The following is an 18,526-nucleotide window of genomic DNA, read 5'->3' as shown; positions in this document are numbered from 1 at the left end:
TATGCAAGGGATGAACAAGACTATTCCCGAGCTCTTCGCGATGCTGAAAGCTGCGGAGGTAGAAATCAAGAAAGAGCATCAAGTGTTGATGGTCAACAAGACCACTAGTTTCAAGAAAAAGGGCAAAGGAAAGAAGAAGGGGAACTTCAAGAAGAACAGCAAGCCAGTTGCTGCTCAAGAGAAGAAACCCAAGTCTGGACCTAAGCCTGAAACTGAGTGCTTCTACTGCAAGCAGACTGGTCACTGGAAGCGGAACTGCCCCAAGTATTTGGCGGATAAGAAGGATGGCAAAGTGAACAAAGGTATATGTGATATACATGTTATTGATGTGTACCTTACTAATGCTCGCAGTAGCACCTGGGTATTTGATACTGGTTCTGTTGCTAATATTTGCAACTCGAAACAGGGGCTACGGATTAAGCGAAGATTGGCTAAGGACGAGGTGACGATGCGCGTGGGAAATGGTTCCAAAGTCGATGTGATCGCGGTCGGCACGCTACCTCTACATCTACCTTCGGGATTAGTATTTAGACCTAAATAATTGTTATTTGGTGCCAGCGTTGAGCATGAACATTATATCTGGATCTTGTTTAATGCGAGACGGTTATTCATTTAAATCAGAGAATAATGGTTGTTCTATTTATATGAGTAATATCTTTATGGTCATGCACCCTTGAAGAGTGGTCTATTCTTATTGAATCTCGATAGTAGTAATACACATATTCATAATGTTGAAGCCAAAAGATGCAGAGTTGATAATGAAAGTGCAACTTATTTGTGGCACTGTCGTTTAGGTCATATCGGTGTAAAGCGCATGAAGAAACTCCATACTGATGGACTTTTGGAACCACTTGATTATGAATCACTTGGTACTTGCGAACCGTGCCTCATGGGCAAGATGACTAAAACACCGTTCTCCGGTACTATGGAGAGAGCAACAGATTTGTTGGAAATCATACATACAGATGTATGTGGTCCGATGAATATTGAGGCTCGTGGCGGATATCGTTATTTTCTCACCTTCACAGATGATTAAGCAGATATGGGTATATCTACTTAATGAAACATAAGTCTGAAACATTTGAAAAGTTCAAAGAATTTCAGAGTGAAGTTGAAAATCATCGTAACAAGAAAATAAAGTTTCTACGATCTGATCGTGGAGGAGAATATTTGAGTTACGAGTTTGGTGTACATTTGAAAAATTGGAATAGTTTCGCAACTCACGCCACCCGGAACACCACAGCGTAATGGTGTGTCCGAACGTCGTAATCGTACTTTACTGATATGGTGCGATCTATGATGTCTCTTACTGATTTACCGCTATCGTTTTGGGGTTTGCTCTAGAGACGGCCGCATTCACGTTAAATAGGGCACCATCAAAATCCGTTGAGACGACGCCTTATGAACTGTGGTTTGGCAAGAAACCAAAGTTGTCGTTTCTTAAGTTTGGGGCTGCGATGCTTATGTGAAAAAGCTTCAACCTGATAAGCTCGAACCCAAATCGGAGAAATGTGTCTTCATAGGATATCCAAAGGAAACTATTGGATACACCTTCTATCACAGATCCGAAGGCAAGACTTTTGTTGCTAAATTCGGAAACTTTCTTGAGAAGGAGTTTCTCTCGAAAGAAGTGAGTGGGAGGAAAGTAGAACTTGACGAGGTAACTGTACCTACTCCCTTGTTGGAAAGTAGTACATCACAGAAAATTGTTTCTGCGACACCTACACCAATAAGTGAGGAAGTTAATGATAATGATCATGAAACTTCAGAACAAGATACTACTGAACCTCGTAGATCAACCAGAGTAAGATCCGCACCAGAGTGGTACGGTAATCCAGTTCTGGAAGTCATGCTACTAGATCATGATGAACCTACGAACTATGAAGAAGCGATGGTGAGCCCAGATTCCGCAAAGTGGCTTGAAGCCATGAAATCTGAGATGGGATCCATGTATGAGAACAAAGTATGGACTTTGGTTGACTTGCCCGATGATCGGCAAGCAATTGAGAATAAATGGATCTTCAAGAGAGACTGACGCTGATGGTAATGTTACTGTCTACAAAGCTCGACTTGTCGCAAAAGGTTTTCGACAAGTTCAAGGGATTGACTACGATGAGACCTTCTCACCCGTAGCGATGCTTAAGTCTGTCCGAATCATGTTAGCAATTGCCGCATTTTATGATTATGAAATTTGGCAGATGGATGTCAAAACTGCATTCCTGAATGGATTTCTGGAAGAAGAGTTGTATATGATGCAACCAGAAGGTTTTGTCGATCCAAAGGGAGCTAACAAAGTGTGCAAGCTCCAGCGATCCATTTATGGACTGGTGCAAGCCTCTCGGAGTTGGAATAAACTTGATAGTGTGATCAAAGCATTTGGTTTTATACAGACTTGGAGAAGCCTGTATTTACAAGAAAGTGAGTGGGAGCTCTGTAGCATTTCTGATATTATATGTGGATGACATATTGATTGGAAATGATATAGAATTTCTGGATAGCATAAAGGGATACTTGAAAAAGTTTTTTCAATGAAAGACCTCGGTGAAGCTGCTTACATATTAGGCATTAAGATCTATAGAGATAGATCAAGACGCTTAATTGGACTTTCACAAAGCACATACCTTGACAAAATTTTGAAGAAAGTTCAAAATGGATCAAGCAAAGAAAGGGTTCTTGCCTGTGTTACAAGGTGTGAAATTGAGTAAGACTCAATGCCCGACCACTGCAGAAGGTAGAGAGAATATGAAAGATGTTCCCTATGCATCAGCCATAGGATCTATCATGTATGCAATGCTGTGTACCAGACCTGATGTGTGCCTTGCTATAAGTTTAGCAGGGAGGTACCAAAGTAATCCAGGAATGGATCACTGGACAGCGGTCAAGAACATCCTGAAATACCTGAAAAGGACTAAGGATATGTTTCTCGTATATGGAGGTGACAAAGAGCTCACCGTAAAAGGTTACGTTGATGCAAGCTTTGACACTGATCCGGACGATTCTAAATCGCAAACCGGATACGTGTTTACATTAAACGGTGGAGCTGTCAGTTGGTGCAGTTCTAAACAAAGCGTCGTAGCGGGATCTACATGTGAAGCGGAGTACATAGCTGCTTCGGAAGCAGCGAACGAAGGAGTCTGGATGAAGGAGTTCATATCCGATCTAGGTGTCATACCTAGTGCATCGGGTCCAATGAAAATCTTTTGTGACAATACTGGTGCAATTGCCTTGGCAAAGGAATCCAGATTTCACAAAAGGACCAAACACATCAAGAGACGCTTCAACTCCATCCGGGATCTAGTCCAGGTGGGAGACATAGAGATTTGCAAGATACATACGGATCTGAATGTTGCAGACCCGTTGACTAAGCCTCTTCCACGAGCAAAACATGATCAGCACCAAAGCTCCATGGGTGTTAGATTCATTACAGTGTAATCTAGATTATTGACTCTAGTGCAAGTGGGAGACTGAAGGAAATATGCCCTAGAGGCAATAATAAAGTTATTATTTATTTCCTTATAATCATGATAAATGTTTATTATTCATGCTAGAATTGTATTAACCGGAAACATAATACATGTGTGAATACATAGACAAACAAAGTGTCACTAGTATGCCTCTACTTGACTAGCTCGTTAATCAAAGATGGTTATGTTTCCTAACCATGAACAATGAGTTGTTATTTGATTAACGAGGTCACATCATTAGTTGAATGATCTGATTGACATGACCCATTCCATTAGCTTAGCACCCGATCGTTTAGTATGTTGCTATTGCTTTCTTCATGACTTATACATGTTCCTATGACTATGAGATTATGCAACTCCCGTTTGCCGGAGGAACACTTTGGGTGCTACCAAACGTCACAACGTTACTGGGTGATTATAAAGGAGCATTACAGGTGTCTCAAGTAGATGTTGGGTTGGCGTATTTCGAGATTAGGATTTGTCACTCCGATTGTCGGAGAGGTATCTCTGGGCCCTCTCGGTAATACACATCACATAAGCCTTGCAAGCATTACAACTAATATGTTAGTTGTGAGATGATGTATTACGGAACGAGTAAAGAGACTTGCCGGTAACGAGATTGAACTAGGTATTGGATACCGACGATCGAATCTCGGGCAAGTAACATACCGATGACAAAGGGAACAACGTATGTTGTTATGCGGTCTGACCGATAAAGATCTTCGTAGAATATGTAGGAGCCAATATGGGCATCCAGGTCCCGCTATTGGTTATTGAACCGGAGACGTGTCTCGGTCATGTCTACATTGTTCTCGAACCCGTAGGGTCCGCACGCTTAAGGTTACGATGACAGTTATATTATGAGTTTATGCATTTTGATGTACCGAAGGTTGTTCGGAGTCCCGGATGTGATCACGGACATGACGAGGAGTCTCGAAATGGTCGAGACGTAAAGATTGATATATTGGAAGCCTATGTTTGGATATCGGAAGTGTTCCGGGTGAAATCGGGATTTTACCGGAGTACCGGGAGGTTACCGGAACCCCCCGGGAGCTATATGGGCCCATAGTGGGCCTTGTGGAAAAGAGAAGAGGGCTGCCCTAGATGGGCTGCGCGCCTCCCCCTTCTCCTAGTCCTATTAGGACTAGGAGAGGTGGCCGGCCCCCTCCTCCTCTTTTCCCCCTCCGCGAATCCTATTCCGACTAGGATTGGGGGGGGAATCCTACTCCTAGAGGGAGTAGGACTCTCCTGCGCCTCCTCCTTGGCCGGCCAGCCTCCCCCCTCTACTCCTTTATATACGGAGGCAGGGGCACCTCTAGACACACAAGTTGATCCACGTGATCTATTCCTTAGCCGTGTGCGGTGCCCCCTGCCACCATATACCTCGATAATACTGTAGCGGAGTTTAGGCGAAGCCCTGCTGCTGTAGTACATCAAGATCGTCACCACGCCGTCGTGCTGACGGAACTCTTCCCCGACACTTTGCTGGATCGGAGTCCGGGGATCGTCATCGAGCTGAACGTGTGCTCGAACTCGGAGGTGCCGTAGTTTCGGTGCTTGATCGGTTGGATCGTGAAGACGTAACGACTACTTCCTCTACGTCGTGTCATCGCTTCCGCAGTCGGTCTGCGTTGGGTACGTAGACAACACTCTACCCCTCGTTGCTATGCATCACATGATCTTGCGTGTGCGTAGGAAAATTTTTGAAATTACTACGAAACCCAACAACATGACCTCTAGAATAGGAATACCGTACCACTCTGGTGCGGATCTCACTCTGGTTTACCTACGAGATTCGATAGTAACTTGATCTGAAGTTACATGATCATCATCATTAGCTTCCTCACTAATTGGTGTAGTAGTCACAGGAACAGGTTTCTGTGATGAACTACTTTCCAATAAGGGCGCAGGTACAGTTACCTCATCAAGTTCTACTTTCCTCCCACTCACTTCTTTCGAGAGAAACTCCTTCTCCAGAAAGTTTCCGAATTTAGCAACAAAAGTCTTGCCTTCGGATCTGTGATAGAAGGTGTACCCAACAGTAACTTTTTTTTGGGTATCCTATGAAGACACACTTTTCCGATTTGGGTTTGAGCTTATCAGGATGAAACTTTTTCACATAAGCATTGCAACCCCAAACTTTGAGAAACGACAACTTTGGTTTCTTGCCAAACCACAGTTCATACGATGTCGTCTCAACAGATTTAGATGGTGCCCTTTTAACGTGAATGCAGCTGTCTCTAATGCATAACCCCAAAACGATAGTGGTAGATCGGTAAGAGACATCATAGATTGCACTATATCCAATAAAGTACGGTTATGACGTTCGGACACACCATTATGCTGTGGTGTTTCAGGTGGCATGAGTTTGTGAAACTATTCCACATTGTTTTAATTGAAGACCAAACTCGTAACTCAAATGTTTGTCTCCGCAATCAGATCGTAGAAACTTTATTTTCTTGTCACGATGATTTTCCACTTCACTCTGAAATTCTTTGAACTTTTCAAATGTTTTAGACTTATGTTTCATCAAGTAGATATACCCATATCTGCTCAAATCATCTGTGAAGTTCAGAAAATAACGATACTTGCCGTGAGCCTTAACACTCATCGGACCGCATACATCAGTATGTATTATTTCCAATAAGTCAGTTGCTCGCTCCGGAGAATGGAATCTTAGTCATCTTGCCCATGAGGCATGGTTCGCAAGCATCAAGTGATTCATGATCAAGTGATTTCAAAATCCCATCAGCATGGAGTTTCTTCATGCGCTTTACACCAATATGACCTAAACGGCAGTGCCACAAATAAGTTGCACTATCATTATTAACTTTGCATCTTTTGGTTTCAATATTATGATTATGTGTATCACTACGTCGAGATCCAACGAACTATTTTCATTGGGTGTGTAACCATATAAGGTTTTATTCATGTAAACAGAACGACAATTTATTCTCTTACTCAAATGAATAACCGTATTACAATAAAAATGATCAAATCATATTCATGCTCAACGCAAACACCAAATAACACTTATTCAGGTTCAACACTAATCCCGAAAGTATAGGGAGTGTGCGATGATGATCATATCAATCTTGGAACCACTTCCAACACACATCGTCACTTCACCCTCAACTAGTCTTTATTCTACACCTTCCGTTTTGAGTTACTAATCTTAGCAACTGAACTAGTATCAAATACTGAGGGGTTGCTATAAACACTAGTAAAGTACACATCAATAACATGTATATTAAAATATACTTATGTTCACTTTGCCATCCTTCTTATCTGCCAATCACTTGGGGTAGTTCCGCTTCCAGTGACCAGTCCCTTTGCAGTAGAAGCACTTAGTCTCAGGCTTAGGATCAGACTTGGGCTTCTTCACTTGAGCAGCAACTTGCTTGCTGTTCTTTTTGAAGTTCCCCTTCTTCCCTCTGCCCTTTTCTTGAAACTAGTGGTCTTGTCTACCATCAACACTTGATATTTTTCTCGATTTCTACCTTCATCAATTTCCGCATTACGAAGAGCTTGGGAATCGTTTCCGTTATCCCTTGCATATCATAGTTCATTACGAAGTTCTACTAACTTGGTGATGGTGACTAGAGAATTCTGTCAATCACTATCTTATCTGGAAGATTAACTCCCACTTGATTCAAGTGATTGTAGTACTCAGACAATCTGGGCACATGCTCACTAGTTGAGCGATTCTCCTCCATCTTTTAGCTATAGAACTTGTTGGATACTTCATATCTCTCAACTCGGGTATTTGCTTGAAATATTAACTTCAACTCCTGGAACATCTCATATTTTCCATGACGTTCAAAACGTCTTTGAAGTCCCGATTCTAAGCCATTAAGCATGGTGCACTAAACTATCAAGTAGTCATCATATTGAGCTAGCCCAACGTTCATAACGCCTGCATCTGCTCCTGCAATAGGTCTGTCACCTATCGGTGCATCAAGGACATAATTCTTCTATGCAGCAATGAGGATAAACCTCAGATCACGGATCCAATCCGCATCATTGCTACTAACATTTTTCAACACAATTTTCTCTAGGAACATATCAAAATAAACACAGGGAAGCAACAACGCGAGCTATTGATCTACAACATAATTTGCAAAATACTACCAGGACTAAGTTCATGATAAATTTAAGTTCAATTAATCATATTACTTAAGAACTCCCACTTAGATAGACATCCCTCTAATCCTCTAAGTGATCACGTGATCCAAATCAACTAAACCATGTCCGATCATCACGTGAGATGGAGCAGTTTCATTGGTGAACATCACTATGTTGATCATATCTACTATATGATTCACGCTCGACCTTTAGGTCTCCGTGTTCCGAGGCCATATCTGTATATGCTTGACTCGTCAAGTATAACCTGAGTATTCCGCGTGTGCAACTGTTTTGCACCCGTTGTATTTGAACGTAGAGCCTATCACACCCGATCATCACGTGGTGTCTCAGCATGAAGAACTTTTGCAACGGTGCATACTCAGGGAGAACACTTCTTGATAATTAGTGAGAGATCATCTTAAAATGCTACCGTCAAACTAAGCAAAATAAGATGTATAAAAGATAAACATCATATGCAATCAAAATATGTGACATGATATGGCCATCATCATCTTGCGCCTTTGATCTCCATCTCCAAAGTACTGTCATGATCTCTATCGTCACCGGCATGACACCATGATCTCCATTATCTTGATCTATATCAATGTGTCGTCACACGGTCGTCTCGCCAACTATTGCTCTTGCAACTATTGCTATCGCATAGCGATAAAGTAAAGCACTTATTTGGCGCTTGCATCTTATGCAATAAAGAGACAACCATAAGGCTTTTGCCAGTTGCCGATAACTTCAACAAAACATGATCATCTCATACAACAACTTATATCTCATCACGTTTTGACCATATCACATCATAACATGCCCTGCAAAAAACAAGTTAGACGTCCTCTACTTTGTTGTTGCAAGTTTTACGTGGCTGCTACGAGCTTAAGCAAGAACCAATCTTACCTACGCATCAAAACCACAACGATAGTTTGTCAAGTTGGTGTTGTTTTAACCTTCGCAAGGACCGGGCGTAGCCACACTTGGTTCAACTAAAGTTGGAGAAACTGACACCCGCCAGCCACCTGTGTGCAAAGCACGGCGGTAGAACCAGTCTCGCGTAAGCGTACGCGTAATGTCGGTCCGGGCCGCTTCATCCAACAATACCGCCGAACCAAAGTATGACATGCTGGTAAGCAGTATGACTTATATCGCCCACAACTCACTTGTGTTCTACTCGTGCATATAACATCAAACCATAAAAACCTAGGCTCTGATACCACTGTTGGGTTTCGTAGTAATTTCAAAAAATTTCCTACGCACACGCAAGATCATGGTGATGCATAGCAACGAGAGGGAAGAGTGTGATCTACGTACCCTTGTAGATCGACAGCGGAAGCGTTGTGACAACGCGGTTGATGTAGTCGTACGTCTTCACGATCCGACCGATCCAAGCACCGTTACTCCGGCACCTCCGAGTTCTTGGCACACGTTCAGCTCGATGACGATCCCCGGGCTCCGATCCAGCAAAGCGTCGGGGAGGAGTTCCGTCAGCACAACGGCATGGTGACGATCTTGATGTACTACTGTCGCAGGGCATCGCCTAAACACCACTACAATATTATCGAGGACTATGGTGGCTGGGGGCGCCGCACACGGCTAAGAATAGGATCACGTGGATCAACTTGTATGTCTCTGGGGTGCCCCTGCCTCCGTATATAAAGGACTAAAGGGGGGGGGTGCGGCCGGCCTAGGAGAGGCGCGCCAGGAGAGTCCTACTCCCTCTGGGAGTAGGATTCCCCCCCCCCCAATCCTAGTTGGAATAGGATTCGCGGAGGGGGGGAAAAGAGAGAGAGGGGCCGGCCCCCTCTCCTTGTCCTATTCGGACCAAGGGAGGGGAGGGGCACGCGGCTCATGTTGGGCTGCCTCTTCTCTTTTCCACTAGGGCCCACTATGGCCCATATAGCTCCCGGGGGGTTCCGGTAACCTCCCGGTACTCCGGTAAAATTCCGATTTCACCCGGAACACTTCCGATATCCAAACATAGGCTTCCAATATATCAATCTTTATGTCTCGACCATTCCGAGACTCCTCGTCATGTCCGTGATCACATCCGGGACTCCGAACAAACTTTGGTACATCAAAATGCATTAACTCACAATATAACTGTCATCGTAACCTTAAGCGTGCGGACCCTACGGTTCGAGAACAATGTAGACATGACCGAGACATGTCTCCGGTCAATAACCAATAGCGGAACCTGGATGCTCATATTGGCTCCTACATATTCTACAAAGATGTTTATCGGTCAGACCGCATAACAACATACGTTGTTCCCTTTGTCATCGGTATGTTACTTGCCCGAGATTCGATCGTCGGTATTCCAATACCTAGTTCAATCTCGTTACCAGCAAGTCTCTTTACTCGTTCTGTAATACATCATCTCACAACTAACTCATTAGTTGCAATGCTTGCAAGGCTTATGTGATGTGCATTACCGAGAGGGCCCAGAGATACCTCTCCGACAATCGGAGTGACAAATCCTAATCTCGAAATACGCCAACCCAACGTGTACCTTTGGAGACACCTGTAGAGCTCCTTTATAATCACCCAGTTACGTTGTGACGTTTGGTAGCACACAAAGTGTTCCTCTGGCAAACGGGAGTTGCATAATCTCATAGTCATAGGAACATGTATAAGTCATGAAGAAAGCAATAGCAACATACTAAACGATCGGGTGCTAAGCTAATGGAATGGGTCATGTCAATCAGATCATTCAACTAATGATGTGATCCCGTTAATCAAATAACAACTCTTTGTCCATGGTTAGGAAACATAACCATCTTTGATTAATGAGCTAGTCAAGTAGAGGCATACTAGTGACACTCTGTTTGTCTATGTATTCACACATGTATTATGTTTCCGGTTAATACAATTCTAGCATGAATAATAAACTTTTATCATGAAATAAGAAAATAAATAATAACTTTATTATTGCCTCTAGGGCATATTTCCTTCAACAAGTGTGTCGTAGATCGGGTGGTGGACCTAAAGAAAGAGCAAACGGATGGGGGCACGCGATCAATTGTGGTGGCGCGTGAGCATCTCCGGCCGACATGTGGCATGATGGAGCATGAGAAGATCGGTGCACTTGTCTTGTCTGTCGAAGTGGTCTACGGTGTTGAAGTATACGAGAGGAAAAGTATACCATAGGGGATGGCGCGCTCCGCCGCGCCGGGCCATAGGCGTGTACTTTTTAGGCGAATTTAGGGGAGCCTGGAGTAGTGTCGTTGATGGGGTATAAGGGCCATGTATCTACACGGGCTAACTTTTTTTTTCCTATCACATGCTAAGGGTTCCTTTAATTCAAAGGAATTCTATCGGATTGTTTCGAGGATTGAAATCCTTACTAAATTTTCCTTGGTTGGTCATTTGATTCATTGGATTGGATCATATGGGAATTTTTCCGTATGAAATCTTTTGTACTACATTTCATAGAAAAATCTAACATCCACTCCAACCTTTTTTTACAATTTTTTTGTTTTTCTATGCCCTTAAACGCTCCTTACGGATCCTATAAGATTCAAGTGAACGTGCTCCAATCCTATACTTTTTCTATTCTGGCATTTTCAAAAATCCTATGAATCAAAGAGGCCCTAAGTTATGCGCAAATGCTAGGTATCACCCCCTGCGGTCGTTTCTTCCCTTTTATGTGTTTCACTGTCATCTTTTGGGTTTTTTAAATTTGAAATATGTGGGCATTTTTTCAAGTTAATGAATATTTTCAAATTTTTGTGCACATTTTTAATAATAAAGGAACCGACAAAACAAAAATAAAGTAAAAAAAGGAAAAAAAACTCCACAAGCTTGGGCTAGCTCGTGGGGACTGCGCCTGCGGTCTCTCACCACAGGCTAGACTCATGTAGGTAAGACGTGTGAGCTACTGCGATCCTTAAGGATCGCAAGTGGCACTGCATACCATCAATGCAGAGTATGTGGTTTGAGGTGTTAACGCGTGGGGAGGGGGCGCGTATTGGTTTTGTGTTGTTCGGGGTGTTGGTGTGCCCATATGTCGTTGTTGCATGAAGTTTTGTTTTGTGTTGTGGGACGGTGTGATACCTTAGTGCTGGCAAGTTGTACAATGGTGGCCTCAGTATGTCCGGTGTTCCCTATGTTCCTCTATTGTGTGAGTTAGTGATGGACCTAGAATCTCAATACCGAGGTGTTACGGCTCATACTTCTGAAAAAGTACATAACTATGCTCAATTCTATCAACTGCCCAAAGTAATTTGTTTACCCAGTGTTGCTTTGATTTCAAGAGAGAAACCACTAGTGAACATATGGCCCTCGGGTCCATTGTCCATCAATACTATACTAAGAATCCTATAATTTCTTTATTTGCTCTCTTCTATTTACTTTTTACTTTTTATTTGCTTTGCCTATCGCTGTCAGTTTTAGTCTTACAACTGGCAAGAACAAGGGGAGTGACGACCCCCTTGCCTTTGTTGGATGCAAGCAATTGCTTTGTGTGTGTGCAAGTATTGTCTATGTTGCTGGTGTGGTGCGTTCTACTGCTTCGATAAATCTTGGTTCTTAACTAAGAGAAATACTATCTGCTAGTATATTGCTTCACCTTCCTCTTCGGGGAAATCCAACAACTCCATCATGAGTAGCAAATGCCCTGCCGCCTCCCATGCCCTATTCGTCCTTCGAGGACTCCGCGACCTGTCCGTCGTAGGTGGATGTGAGGTCCATGATGGAAATGGAGGGGTTGTCACTCTCGTCGTCCCACATGCGCTTCCAAACAGTGTTCGTCAGCACCTAGGACGCGCAACTAACGGTGTTCTGGTCCGCGATCACCTGCACAACCTGCACCGCCTCCGCGTCTGCGCCCAGCTGCGTCGCCTATGCGGCGCAAGCGGCCTCATAGAGCCATTCGCCAGCCGGTGCCGCTCGAGGAGAATCAGGTTGTACCGCTGCTCCTCCTGCGCGTGTCAAAACAACGACATAGGTGTCGGCGCAGGCTGCTCCTCCGCCATGGCGTCATCGAAGTGCGCCTGCGCCTGCTCCATGGTCAAGCCGACATGCATCGGCATGGGCTCCGGCGCTAAGTCGTTGTCAGAGCCTGTCTCCATCGTGGGATCGTCGTCGAAGACCTCGGAGGAGCCGGTCGGCATGCCAGCCTCGATCTGCCTGGCACGACAGCTCTACCAGGCGGCCACAAGGGACGGCGACCTCATGCTTCATCTTCGTCGATAGGCTCTCCCACAGAGCGTTCCTGCTGGCGGTCATGGCGGATGTGATGCACGGGAGGAAGATGTGGAGCGGGTAGGGTTGTGTGTGATGTTCACGGGGTGTGTCCGCCTTTAAATAGTGGATGCCGGTGAGGCCAAGCGTCCGGGTGTGTAAATTCACAGGCACTGGAGTTGGTTTCTCGGTCGGTAGTATGTTGAATGGGGGCAGACGAAGGGACCGACATTGGATGGACATGGTAGATATCCATCCGCCCCGTCCACTAAACATCTCTCCAACATTGAACAGGCGTGTAGACCAGGAATGCGGCGCGGGTGGCGCCCTCGGCCGGCAAGTCACTTCAATATTGGCGCCAACGAGCGGTCATGTCCGTTTTGGACGGGCGTCAATGCGGAGCGGACGCTCTAGAGCGGTGTGAATGCGGGCAGCTGGCTTCGGGTTGGAAAGCGCGCGAGGGCGCGAGAGGGGTTTTTGGTCGGCCAGATTAGTCAGACACGGGCGTGGCAGAGATCCGGATGCTACGAGTTGTTCCCACGATTTAATCCATGATGATCTCACGGTGGGAGATGGCGCTAAAACGCCTTTTTGGGACTTCCCGTGGCTTCTTGGACGCAAACCCAAGGATATTGCACCTCTCATCTTTGCAGCCTTGGCAAAAAAAAACTGGAAGGTTCGTGAGGCCCTCAAGGGGAACGCTTGGATCCTCAAGATCAGGCACGTCGCGATTGTCTCCGCCGCCCACATTCAGGAATTTTTCACTCTATGGATGCTCCTAAATGATTTTCACCTTCATGAGCAAACCGAAGATACCATCGTCTGGAAGCACGCGAACGACGGGGTATACACGACGGCCAGCGTACCAGGCTCAATTCCTAGGCTTGACTTTTCCCCCTTGGATCGCATGGTTTGGAAGGCATGGGCACTTTCAAAGGTCAATTTTTTTGCATGATTGGCATTGCAAGATAGGATTTAGATCGCCGATCGTTTAGAGAGGCGATTGGCTAAATTGTGGCCTCTGCAAGCTTTGCAATAGGGAACAAGAAACGGGTGCCCACCTTTTCTTCAAGTGCCGCTATACGATTCGGCTATGGAAGTCTCTCATTGAGTTGCTTGGTCTCGCGCACATGGATACGTCCGACTGGCACATGGACGAATCTGTCTTCGAATGGCGGGACAAGAAAACCGACAACCGTAACCCCAACCGGTAAGTTTTGGTTTCTCTCACCATGCTTGTCTCGTGGACCATTTGGAATAAAAGGAACACTCAGGTGTTCCGTCATAAGAGTGCGCCACCGACCATCCTACTCGCCGCCATCGTCGACGAGGCCAAGCTTTGGGTGACCGTCGGTGCAAAAAAATTAGGGAATATTTTCGCGGGCGAGTAATTGTCATGCCGTACCTGTGGGTGTGTTGTAAAACTCTAAACTCTATTCTCTCCTTATTTAATAGATGCGGCAAATCTTATACCGCCGTTTCGAAAAAAATAATTACAGACCGTATCCACTCCTGTCACGGATTCAGGGCTGAACACGATCACGACACGAAACGGCCACGGCGTGTAACGAAGCGCCCCTGATCCATCCGTGAAGTCCGAAACCCTTTCTTTTTCTTCTCTTTTCTTTCTATAAGTGACGAGAACGTCAAATCTGAAACCCCACCCGTCCGGTCCGCACTACAGAGAAATAACCCGCGCCGCCGGCCGAGACGATCGAGGCCGAGGGAGCCGCCGCCATGGAGCAGCTGCTGGAGAGCTTTCCGCAGCCCGCGGTGTACGACGCCCTATCCCTCCTGGAGCAGGTCAAAGCATGCTTCGCGCCCGATCCGGACGTCACCGCGGAGTTCCTCGACCTCTTCGCGCGCTTCAGCAGGCGCGAGATCGTCGACATCCCCGCCGTCGTGGCCAGGGCGTACGCGCTCCTCCAGGGCCATCCCGATCTCATCCAGCGTTTCGACACCTACAACCCCTTTCTCCGCCGTCCTGCTCAGCACGAAGCCGAGCCCGTCCGCGATGATCCGCCCAAGCGGCCTAAGAGGGAGCGCCGCCACCCGGCGGCCGCCTCCGTCGACGCCGACTGTGCCGGGGCCATGCGGTTCCTCGAGCGGGTGAAGCTGGCGGACGCCGGGCTCTACGACAGGGTCCTCGCGCTGCTCTTCCACGTGAGGGCGGAGGTCAAGCTCGACGCGAATCAAATCTACGACCAGGCCCGGAAGATTTTCGGGTCGGCGCACGGCCATCTCCTCCGCGGTTTCACGGAGTACCTTCCGACGGGGCGTGACTTTCTGAGGCGTCGCGCGCCCAAGAAGGAGCCGCCGGAAGAGCACCGTGCTCCTGCACCCAAGCGCAAGGCCCCCGCTGCCGGAACGGCCACGATCCGAGTCGACGCCGCGTGCAAGAAGAAACCCCGCGTCGACGAACGGAAGACGACCAACCAGCGCGCCTCCTCGGCCGTCGATGCCCCCAAGAGCGGCGACAAATTCTCCAAGTTTAGGGAGGCGTGGGAGTTCGAGACCACGTACACCAAGCTGGTTGTCACCATAAGACGCACCAAGAAAGCACTAGAAGAACTCAGGCCAAAGCCAAAGAAGAAATCACGGGAAGAAGCCGAGCCGGCGAAGGAACCGCCGGAGGAAGTCAAGCCGTCGCCGGGCCACCACGTGCGGCCGCGTACGTTCGAGGAACTCTACCCCAGCCGCGAGTGCCGGGAGGTTCTCCAGGAGATGTACGGCGACATGTTGGCGCCGATGCGGGAGGCGCTCGAGGACGGCGCGCGCACAGAGCTGGCTCTGAAGACGATCAAGCGCAGGCTGAAGAAGCTGGAGGAGGTGGCCGTGAAGATCGCGAGGGAGCGGCGGGATCCCGCCCGCGTTGAGCGCCGAATGGCAGAGCTTGCCATAGATCAAGTGGTGCTTCTTCGGGGTCAGGCGGAAAGAGCAGCGGCACGCAATCCTGATGGCCCGTGCGAGACCAAGATTGACATGGACCAAGATTGACGGTGAGCAGTGTGGCGTGATGTAGCTTCGGGAAATCGATGCTCTTGTGTGTTGAAGAGGATCATTGAGTGGATAGAGGTGTGTGCCAAGAAAACAAAAAATGAGTGCTCCAAAATTCGTTCTTTTAAGTTCAGAATTTTGTTTTTTTGTACATACCTCTACGGATGTCTTTTCAAGGTGAAATTTTGCACCATGTTAGAACATTTGTTGAAGTTCATTAAAAAACAGTTTTTTACTATTTTTTTCTTTCTAAATTTACTGTTTATGTGGATGTATTTGAGCTCGGGAGAAGATAATCCATGTCCTTTTCCAAGTCTTAATGTAAGAAAACAACTTTTCAAGCATTTCTTTTGTCAAACACATAAATCTCTTTAGACTACTCTTGGTTCTTGTGAATCATCCCAAAATTCATGCTCACAAAAAAATTACACAAAAAACAAGTCCTAGGATTATTCTGATATTTTTTACGCAATTATATTCATTGAGTCAGATCCCCGCAAACCGTTTATGTATTAATAAATTCCATTTTTACTATTTTCCAGTCTATTGAAAATTGATTTCGCTCCCGTTCGATTTGTTACCCCCGAATCTTGGCGCTCGTCTCGTGGGTTTTTATTTTCTTTGATAGCAACAATCAGGGGGAATTTCCTCTGAATCTGCATATTGCTTTTATGTATCAGGTTATACAGATTTGGTTATTTCAGACTTAGGTCATAGTGCTCTTTTTGGTTTCCTTGAATTTTTCAAATTCATGGTTTTGCAGGGTGAATTTTTTGTTGCAGATTCATAATTTTTTCAGTCGTTCATTCTTTGATTTCTTTCTTCGGTGTTTAAGATGCTCAGTTCAATTAGTTTTTCTCTCTTCGGTTTTATTCTTCTCGTAATTATTTAAATTTTCCCAGTCAGTTTCATTATGTGGGTTCCAGTTTCAGTCCTATTTGTTCCTCATCATCTCGGTTTTAGTTTCAGTCTTTTCCTCTCTTTTTTCCTCATTGTCTCATTTTCAGTGCAGATGTATATTCATTATTTCATTTTGAGGTTTTTCTCTTTCTAGCAGTCAGGCATTCAACGGCACTTTACCGTTTTCTTTTGTTTCAGATTTTTTATATTTAACTCTCTCTTTCAGTATTCAGTGTTCATCCAATCCTTTTTCCATTCATAGTTTCTCAGTATTAATTGTCTTCAGTGTTCACACTCTCTTTCTTCAGTATCAAAACAAGGTGATGTTTGCCCTAGGAAATTCTTCCATCACTGCACATGATTTGATTTCATTGTCCTACGTGAGCATTTTACCTAAATAAAATGGAAACGACGTGAGCATTTGTTTTTGCGTTGCAGAATATCCACAAGGAGATCAGGATCAACATCCCCACGAGACAACTGGTTGCACTAATGGCCAAAGCCCATTATCCCATTTCATTCCAACAACCAAAGGAACCACACCTCGTTGTTTTCTGTGGTCTCTAGGTCGTTTTTATGTGTGTTGCCTGTGGACCAACCCTAGTGGATGTTGTTTGTCAAAGTCTATATCCGAGCCCGCATCTCTAGTTATATTGTTGGAACATTCAGTTATTTTATGAATTTTTTCACTTGTGCTTTTTTTTGGAAGTATGCCAATTGCATCAATACTATCAGTGTGATTGCTTCATCTATGTGTGGAAGTGGTATCTGAAATACCTGTACTTCATCCGAGTGCTTCATGGCGGCCACAACTCACAAGATGAAGCTTTTCTAATTATGCAGCCCCTTTTCTTGTGCCAGGGATATCAGACAGTGTATGTGTTTTGATGCAGCAGATACTGGAGTAGATTGCTTGCACCTTGCACCAGCTAGCAACCGGTAATCCGCTAGTTGGGACAATAATGGAGAATGAAACCATTTTTTTATTTGGGTGGTTAAACATTAAGGCCTCTTTTGGTTCATAGGATAGAATTATAATAAGAATAGAAACTTTGTAGAAAATGAGATGACATGTATATCAAATCCTCTGAGTAGGAATAGGAAACGAGATGTCATTTGGTTGACATCAAAGGAATTTTTCCATTGAGTCTAGGCTCATTTTTATTTTCCTATGAAATGTGGAGGATAGGAACCATTCCTATGTAGGAATAGGAATCCATTCCTATGAACCAAAGGGCTCTAAAGAAAAAAAATCCTATAAGAATTCTATCCTCTAAAATTTCTATGAAATTCCTTCAAACCAAAGGAGGCCTAAACATTGACTGTTCCACGGAAGGAAAACAGACAGATGAAAACATGTACAGGGACGGAGTCGACGTGTCACGCTAGTGTTGGACAAAAATTTAACCGAGGCTTTTTTTATTTTTTGCAAAAGAAAATTTTAACCGATGCTGAATTCGAAATTCAGTCAATTGTTCATTAGACAGTCCAATAAACACATCATCAAGGCGTGAAAGAGCTGCATCACACTTCGCCAAACGAATAAATCTCCCAAAGTTCATGCCCGCAAATAAAAATTACCCACGAAACAAGCCTAAAGTTTAATCCGATGACCGATAAAAAGAACTTCGGCGGAGACTTTTTATCGCACAATTACATTCAATTGATTCGAATCAAAACTAAAAAACGTCCATATGTCTCCTTTCACAAAAAAAACATAGCAAGGTCTGAAATATAGCTGCATTGCACCACACATAATACTATATCCCGGCTTTATTCGGCGGACCAGAATATTGCGTGCGTGCGTGCTACTCCCCTCGTACCCAAAATTTTCCTATTCCGAAGAAAGCGGC

At 45.1% G+C, this 18,526-nt stretch overlaps 1 protein-coding gene across 2 annotated transcripts; it reads left to right on the top strand.

The window, feature by feature from the left end:
• The first annotated feature begins 14,195 nt into the window (after positions 1-14,195).
• Positions 14,196-17,421, top strand: LOC125514710. 2 transcript variants are annotated; one of them, XM_048680054.1, is made up of 2 exons: positions 14,196-15,775; positions 17,112-17,421. In XM_048680054.1, exon 1 carries the CDS (start codon positions 14,514-14,516, stop codon positions 15,771-15,773), a length of 1,260 nt encoding a protein of 419 aa, XP_048536011.1. In that variant the 5' UTR covers positions 14,196-14,513; the 3' UTR covers positions 15,774-15,775; positions 17,112-17,421. The 2 variants fall into 2 exon arrangements, 1 of the variants encoding a protein (XP_048536011.1); XR_007286587.1 differs by having other exon boundaries at positions 14,197-15,851.
• The last annotated feature ends 1,105 nt before the right edge of the window (positions 17,422-18,526 follow it).

Source organism: Triticum urartu, chromosome 6, assembly GCF_003073215.2.
Source record: "Triticum urartu cultivar G1812 chromosome 6, Tu2.1, whole genome shotgun sequence".
NCBI lineage: Eukaryota > Viridiplantae > Streptophyta > Magnoliopsida > Poales > Poaceae > Triticum > Triticum urartu.
Note: the sequence above shows the minus strand (reverse complement) of the source record. Positions and strands in the feature narration are given on the sequence as shown.